Source organism: Gadus macrocephalus, chromosome 21 (genome assembly GCF_031168955.1).
Source record: "Gadus macrocephalus chromosome 21, ASM3116895v1".
NCBI classification, from domain to species: Eukaryota; Metazoa; Chordata; class Actinopteri; order Gadiformes; family Gadidae; genus Gadus; species Gadus macrocephalus.
The window spans coordinates 10451988-10460418 of NC_082402.1; the positions used below are offsets into that span (position 1 = coordinate 10451988).

At 46.0% G+C, this 8431-nt stretch overlaps 1 protein-coding gene across 1 annotated transcript; it reads left to right on the top strand.

Annotated features, from left to right (window-relative positions):
* The first annotated feature begins 582 nt into the window (after positions 1–582).
* Positions 583–8213, top strand: clu (clusterin). Its single transcript, XM_060041682.1, has 10 exons — positions 583–738; positions 2868–3032; positions 3430–3578; positions 4054–4224; positions 5031–5201; positions 5379–5637; positions 5807–5947; positions 6456–6682; positions 6859–7046; positions 7575–8213. Exons 2-10 carry the CDS (start codon positions 2915–2917, stop codon positions 7585–7587), a joined length of 1437 nt encoding a protein of 478 aa, XP_059897665.1. The 5' UTR covers positions 583–738; positions 2868–2914; the 3' UTR covers positions 7588–8213.
* Positions 8214–8431: the final 218 nt, after the last annotated feature.

The window sequence follows — 8431 nt, forward strand, 5'->3', positions numbered from 1 at the left end:
GTCCTTGCTTCTTTGCTTGCCTCATTTATCTTACAACGTTATTAAAAAACCGTAAAGTTACACTTTCAAATTTAGAGCGAAACAAAGCGGATGACGGTGGACGTGTAGGCCTTATATAACAAGAATTGTTGTACATGGAAAAGTGCCATGCGTCAGGCATGTTAAACACGTTATGATATTATTAAACAAGATGTTATCGATGCCATCTTGTGGTCACATTCTGGTGTTACACGTGTCGTCTTGACAGTCGTCACACACACACACACACACACACACACACACACACACACACACACACACACACACACACACACACACACACACACACACACACACACACACACACACACACACACACACACACACACACACACACACACACACACACACCTCCAGCTTCTCCAGGATAAAGTACATCTCGCAGCGGGACAGGTAATCGCTCAGAGCGTGTCCAAGGGGGGAAAAAGGGGAAAATAAAAAAAGCACACTCACAGCTTTACTTTCAGACACAACGCGGAGGCGCCCTCTTGCTGCGGTCCTTCAGCGTTGCGGATTAATTACACAACTTCTGGAAAGGTCCTGGGCCACGCACATCCTGGAGTGCCTCCCACCAGTCAGCGTCGTCCGCTGTGCTTCTGCCTCCCACCAGTCAGCATCGTCCCCGTTAACCGCTGGTATAAATAGGGCGCTAGCGACACCGACCGAGCGTGCGAGCTGCTTCGGAGACGCGCAACTGCAGTAAGTAGAACCTCTCTATTGCGCAGTGATGTTAAGAGGCTGTTTGTGTGACTTAACCTTGCTGTATTTGTTTTTTTTTAATCATGCATATCTTGTGGTGTACAGTTGTTTAGCGGGTGATTCCATGAATCACTGCACTGTGAAAATGTACTGTAGGTTATGTTAATAACATTTAATAATATCCAACAAAGTTGAAGTTGTATTCATTGATTATTTGTAGGCGTTATTTCCTTCTTTTTTTTTTATATATTTTTGCTTCAGCAGAAATGATGCATTTTGGTCTCCTGCGATGTAACCTTTTGAGGGCTGGTTTGCATTGCTTACTCATGGGAGTGACGCGCACTGATCAAAACAATCGATGGTGGTAGGATGGGCTTCGTCATCCTCTGGTCGCATCACTCCAACTAGGGGCGTTCGCATCCCAGGTCGTAAGAACAAAGGTACACTGCTAAATATGAGCAAGGAAAACGTGCACAGAACTGAGAGAAACAATATGAGAATAATCTAGTATTAGGATAGGCCTACACAACGTGGTGCTGCTGTATGAATATAAATACAGCCTAGTATAGTTTAGCCTTTAGCGGAATTGTTTGACAGGTAAGATAAAAGGTCAACGGCATCCTGAGGGGCTGCATCATCGTCAGGGATAACACCATGAAGTCCTGGCTTTACTTCCATCGTGATCGGTTTTGTTAAAGAAGTCATGACGCAGATGGTAGCGTGTAGCGGAAAACACAACAATGCACTTTTTACATTGCTATTTTTCTCAAGGAGCCAGTTTCTCAGCCTACATGAGCTTGCAGAAATGTTTTTATGGGGAGAGTGAAGTGAATTTTAGTTAGAACCTCTAGTTATCTGATGACTAGTTATCTTCTCGTTCATTGTTCTTTTGTCACTAGTTGTTTGCGTTCTCCTTGTTGCGTAACTAGGATCCCCGCTGGGGCCTGTGTAAACTATTACCATGTTTGAACGACACACACATTCAGGGCACCCATTGTATCACTATAGCTCCACCGAAACAATGGTCATTACAAGAACACGGTCGTTCCTGGAGAATTGGGCCGTTTTTCTTTCCTCTTCCTCCGCTTGGGGGGGGGGGGGGGGGGGTCTCCATCTGGGACATTAAGCTCTACTTTCAATCTCGACCTTGTAGTTTTTTTTTTTTTACTAACACAATGATTATGGCACGAAGTTGGCCTAGTTTGACCGCAGTACATCTTTTTATAGGGAGAAGGCAGCAGTAGTTACACATTTCCCCCAGGATAATACGATACATTTTACGATATTTGGCCAGTGTTGACGTGTAATGTGTGGTGAAATTGTTTTACAATGTTGTTAACAATCCCTCACAGATGTGTTCAGGGATTAATGGCCTGTTGTCCTCTTTCATCATTAGGGGTCAAAGCCTGAGAGAGTCTATTGCAGTAAAATAGGGGTCAGCTCAGTGGGTACAGCCAGTTCTGGGAGAGAAACAGAATGAGTTCATCTGTCAGAAATGCAATGAACCGTGTGGGCGCATGTGTGCTTTTCCCATACTAGAGAGAAGAGGAGGTGAAGGAAAGAGGGAAAGCAAGTAGGCTACAGTCTGTTTATTCAGAGGACATTTTCATCCAAAGGCACTGACAATAGGCTCTGAATGGCTACAAAAAAAAGATGCCACATGACCTAGTTAAAAAAGTAAACTGGACAGAGTGCAGAGTAGCACTAGGAATCAGAAAAACAAGGTCATAGGTGAAATTCCCCAATGCAGCCTAACAAAGTGTGTTCTAGACTATAAGAGCTCCACATAATCTACAATTAAGCTTGTTTATGTATTAGAAAGTTATATATATACAAAATACAGCGCTGTTATGTATTGGTGAATAAACGTACCTGAACTGCTAATGAAGTGAGTGAGGTCATCGTCGGTTGCCGGGTTGTTTTGGGAAATGCCCCACCCTGTGGCTGTGTAGAGACATTACAACAACACCAAGAGCAGGAGGGGAGGTGAGGTCATCAAGGATGAGACAGCGCAACGCAATCTCCATTGTTTGTGTGCGTGTGTGTTCGTGTGTGTGCGCGCGCGTGTGGCGATATTAAATAAAGCAACCCACGGCCACACCGCTGTGCTTCTGTGGTGTCCTCCTCAGGTATTATTACCTTCATCATCCTGCTGGCCCTGCGAGCGTCAGAGAGGATGTTGATGTTGATGATGATGATGAAGAAAAAGGCCACCAAGACCCTGGCGGTGGTGGCGCTCCTCCTGGTCTCCGCTGCCAACGGCGTCCTGTCTCCAACGGACCACGACCTCTCCCGTAAGCCAGCAGCCCGGCACACCCTAAAGCTGCAGTCAGCCAGGGTCGCTGGCCCCGCTTTCTCGGATCTATGGCGATGGCCAGTGGTCAAACAAACCATTGGGAGCCGTGAGACTCAATCAAAACACTGATTAATGTTAACATGGTGGGACGAGCGACAATCGCTGATGGGCAGCTTTAATGTGCAGTACAATGGAACAACGACTCAGTGCGGTAAAATGGGATGTCACGACATTCGGTGTTGTACAATGTGATGCCATTATGTGCAGTGCCATTACTTCGGCAGTTCTTTCAATGCAAAGCACATATTCAACAACAATGCTGTATTTCATTGAAATTGTACTTGTAACATTTGCCCTGTGTGTCCTCACACAACGCGTGCCGTCTGGCCTCGCAGAGATGTCACAGCTGGGCGAGAAGTACCTGGATAAACAGATTGAGAACGCTATCAACGGCGTGAAGGAGATGAAGAGCATCATGGACAAGTCCTCCGACGAACACAAGACATTCCTCAACAGCCTTGAGGAGACCAAGCTGAAGAAAGAGGCAAGCCAGCCCACTTATTGAAATCAGGACAGCTTCCTTTCACACAGTTCACTTGTAGTTTATTTTATTTGCAATAACAAAAAGGCCTGGTCGGAAGCCACATGTTTTCTGATCTGGTTCTGAAGGCACCGCCACCCCTCTCATCTTTCTCCACTGTCATCGCTAAGCCACCCACACCTCCAAAATCACATGTCCATGTCCTCTTTCAGTTAGACTGGAATGGACCCTAACCCTCAATGGATTTGATGGGATATTCACATTTGGCATGTGTGAGTGCTTCCATTATTCTGCCTAGAAAAAAAAAACATTGCCAGTGCGGAATAGTGGACAAAGAACCTAAATGAATTCCTTCATAATTGACCCTTTTAAGGATGAAATGATATAGGTCAACTGAGCTCATACACTCGATTCCAACAATGTGCTGGGGGGAAGTTCAAGTTCAATTTAATCTCTCCCTCCCTCCCTCCCTCCCCAGGAGGCCCTGCGCACGGCCCAGGAGATGGAGACCAAACTGGAGCAGGAGGAGGAGGTGTGCAACGAGACCATGCGGGCCCTGTGGGAGGAGTGTAAGCCCTGCCTGAAGAACACCTGTGTCAAGTACTACTCCCGCACCTGCAGCAGCGGAGCGGGGATGGTGGGACGCCAGGTAGACACACACACACACACACACACACACACACACACACACACACACACACACACACACACACACACACACACACACACACACACACACACACACACACACACACACACACACACACACACACACACACACACACACTTTCGTTCGTGAGCGGCATCCAGGGGGTACTCGTAAAGATTTTGATTTTGCCATGTTATCCCCTACAAAACAAAGAGGATGAGGTGAGATATGATCATTTGCAGATCAACAGGGTTAACAGCAGAAATAGAAACTCAACCTCTTCTATTTAAAATGCCTAGGTCACTACAACAATAATAATGATTCTCAATTTTAGTATAGGTCTGAACAGTATAATATTACTTCAAAGGAGAACATTTCTGGTTTGGTGGGGATGAAGGAGTGTTTGAGCAGTTCTGAAAGGTGTGGCGGGGTACTCGAGACTAAAAAGAGTGGGCATCACTACACTCCACGACACTTACCTGCTCCATATTGGATACATTCTGGGGTTTTCAATTTGGACCTCATTTTCAGCATTTTCGGTCTCAGTGACTTAAATTCCTGTTCTGATTGAATTGCCTACTGATGGGACCAAAAGTGGCTGAAGAATCTTTAAACATGCACCAGGAATCACTGTCGACCAGGAATGCGTGTCGTTAAGGTTTTTCTACCTGGACCCTATTTCATATCATAATAAGTCGCTTTTGATCAAAACCAAACGACTCAATAGCAGTGAGTGGCCAATATCGTTAGTCGTAGTTGCAGTTGGCCGAATCCCAGTTCGATCCCTCCTCCGTCCCTATTCCCAGCTGGACAGGGTCCTGAACAGAACCTCGCCCTTCTCCATCTGGATCAACGGGGAGAACGTGGAGACGCTGGAGAAGGAGAGCGAGAGACAGAACCAGCGCTTCCATAGCCTGGAGGACAAATACTCTGAGGTGGAAGACGGCGTGGACGGCATCTTCTCTGACAGCATGAAGGTCGGTCCTGATACACGCCCTACCGCGCAATGAGACAATAAGTAGTTTAGAATCCATTCGTCTTCCGGCGTGATTTTGGAACGATGGAACATATCGTATATATTGAATATATCGTACGTAAGGTTAAAATAAATCCAACCTCTGACATCCAATCCTCCTTGTCCTCCTGTCCTCCAGGTGTTCGACCACATGCGCTCCTCGGACCCCCCGCTCTTCCCCTTCCGCATGCCCAGCCTGTGGGGGCAGAAGCAACATCGCGGCCAGCCTGGAGCGCTGGCCGGCGAAATCCGCGTGGCTCGCTCCCCGCTCCAGGAGCCCAGCTTCCACGGCTTCCAGAGCATGTTCTTCCCCATGATGGAGTCGGCCAGGGACCTCTTCAGCCACATGGGCCCCATGGTGGATGACGATGGCGACATGGAGGCCCCCACCTCTGAGGGTAAAGGGATGACTCTGTTAATGTTGTTCAGTCTGCTTTACAACTCGGTCCTAAAAGCTAACGTCTTAAGAGTTTTGGAGATTTTTTTCCACTTTTTCTTCTCAAGAGTCTTAAGTTTTTGTTTGGAAATACATGAACTGTGTCTTACCTTTATTTGTTTTGGTTGCAGACGGCAGTGTCAACGAAGACGTGGTTATCACCAAACCTTTCGGCACCGGCCAGATGACCTGCAGGGAGATCCGGCGAAACTCGGCCGGCTGCATCAAGCTCCGTGAGGAGTGCCAGAAGTGCAAGGACATAAAGAATCTGGGTACTTTAGCGTCAATTTTCTATATTGTTGGTGCATTCCCGGATCAGGTAGGATTTAAGGAAGTAGGATTTAGTCGGAAAATCATACAATTTTATCTTAGATCCCTAACCCTATCCAGATCCCACAAAAAAAGAAGCATTTTAAGAACCCAGGGAAAGGGCTATCACTTAATTTAATTGGGTTGCAATGTACCCAGCCATCCTTGTAATGCAATTAGATTTGCAGATTATGTTAATTATATAAATAGGAGCGCTGATTGCTAGTTCTGGCCTCTCATTCTCTGAGCCGGGGCCTTTCTATGAAGCCGCTGCAGACGAAGGTTTGAGAAGCGGAATGGTTCAGCATTAGGGTCAGAGTGATACATTAAAGGGGTCTTCATTGATGTGGAAAACAGTGGCTTGTGTTTCAAATCTTTGTCAAAGCACACCACCCTACATATATACATAAGGAACAGCCATTACAATTAATGCCAACTCTGCAAATCGTTATTTCTTGTCCTACGTGGTAGACTGCTCGGGCAGAAAGCCCCTGGAAGGACCCCTAAAGGCCGAGCTGGAGGAGGCCCTGGCCGCGGCCGAGCGCCTGACCCAGCTCTACAGCGCCCTCCTCAGGAGCTTCGAGGAGCGCATGTACAACACCTCGGCCGTGCTGGACTTCCTGAACCAGCAGTTCAGCTGGGTGTCTAGCCTGGCCAACAGCACCGACGCCAAAAACCCCATCTTCCAGGTGCAAGCGGTGAGTGGCTCGCAGCTCTCAAGTCTGTTTCTCAACCAACAACTCTTGTTTCTTTACCCTTATTTAGTTTTATAAATATTAAGGATTCATAGGAATTCTCCCGCTTTTAGGAACTGCCGTTCTCGGCCCAGTTTATGAACTAAAATATGTTTTTTTTTTATCATGGTTTTGTCTAGGTGATCTCTAAGGAAAGGCAGGAGAAGGGGGGTGAGGAGAACGAGCCGGGCCAGACCGAGGTGTCCGTCCACCTCTTTGACGCCCCCCCTATGACCCTGCAGGTGCCGGGGGACATACCCTGGTCCGAACCCAAGTTCACCGAGGTGGTGGCCCAGAAGGCTCTGGATCGCTATAAGGAGGGCTCAGTGTAAGTGAAGCCAGCGAACGCGTGATCTCGAATGCATTCAGGTCTTGTTCTAGAGGCTTGGGTATTCTGTGGTGCGCTGTTCTTATGAGTGATTGACGGGCGGTGTAGTTTAGAAGAGGGCTTTGTCATCATCAGGACTGTGGTTTCAGAGACAGAGTAGGCATCTTACGCGCCAGATGCTTGGCTGCACAGAACCATCAACCTTGGAAACGGTTTGGAAGAGGCAGGCACTTTAAGAATATACTTGGCAGGTTAATAACCAAGTATTGGCTATTAACCTGATAGGTTAATAGCCAATACGCTGTCTTTCCCATAGATCACATAGTTCCTCAGAAATATAAGGATTGGTCCAAAACCACTAGTCGTTCGGCCACACGTACAATTCAAAGCCTTTGCAAGCTTACAATTGAAGTGCATCGATTCCGAATTCAGATTGATTTGAATCAATCATGATCATAATATCAATAATTGACATGATGGTATGGTTTGGTTATTTATTTCTGAAAGTCCATCTTTTTCTCCCGACAGGGTTGTCAAGTAAAGCCATGCTGGACTTTGACCCACCCACCCCCCCTCTTGCAATCCCTGCTGACCATAGAATGTTCTAGAAATGACCCACCTTATTTACATCCAGAGCTGCATAGATAACAATCCCTGCAAAGAAGACATTAACCATACTGACACACCTGGAATCCCTGCAAAGAACCCTGCACCCCTGCCTGTCTGGCCGAAAACGCCTGGTCACCTGAAAGGCTGGGAGACATTTTCTGTTCTGCTATAAAGTATAGATATACAGACCTCTGGCTGCAAAATCGATTATTGATTTGATTATAGATAAGATGAATAACCAGATACGCATCTTAATACTTAATAATAAAAGTCAAATGAACCCCATTCCAGGTCGAAATGGATCTTTGCTCTTCAACTTGGCCGTTAACTACACCTACGTTTTTGTTTCAAGTGATCAGAGATAATGGGTAATGGCAAAAGCCACCACCCATTCATTATTGACGAGGTTGTGGTCTTATTAGTTAAACTAAAGCCTATTTTATAGATGGATATGCTTTAATTTTGATTGAACTAGCTAGCAAGCGGTTTTTTTTCTAATGCAAATCAGCGCAGCAGTGAAGGAATGCTTGGAGATTAATAAAAAGCTGCTCAACCTGACTTCTGTGAATCTTCTGTACAATCATAGTCATTAATCTTAAACATATCAACAAGATCAATCATTGGGTATCAGATTGATAGTAGGCCTATCAGAGTTAAAGGAATGCATTAATAATTAATTCCTTGCCTTTTGGCGCAGTCTATCAATGTTGATCATTAAAGAGGAGCCTAACTGTTCAACATCTATTGCAATGAATACAATTAATTTAAGGAAACTA

Bases quoted from the DNA above. Each gene is read 5' to 3' on its own strand.
- clu (XM_060041682.1), top strand. From the start codon at position 2,915: ATGTTGATGTTGATGATGATGATGAAGAAAAAGGCCACCAAGACCCTG. The intron at 5,202-5,378 runs GTCGGTCCTGAT...CCTGTCCTCCAG, and splicing joins TCTTCTCTGACAGCATGAAG to GTGTTCGACCACATGCGCTC. The intron at 5,638-5,806 runs GTAAAGGGATGA...TTTTGGTTGCAG, and splicing joins GGAGGCCCCCACCTCTGAGG to ACGGCAGTGTCAACGAAGAC.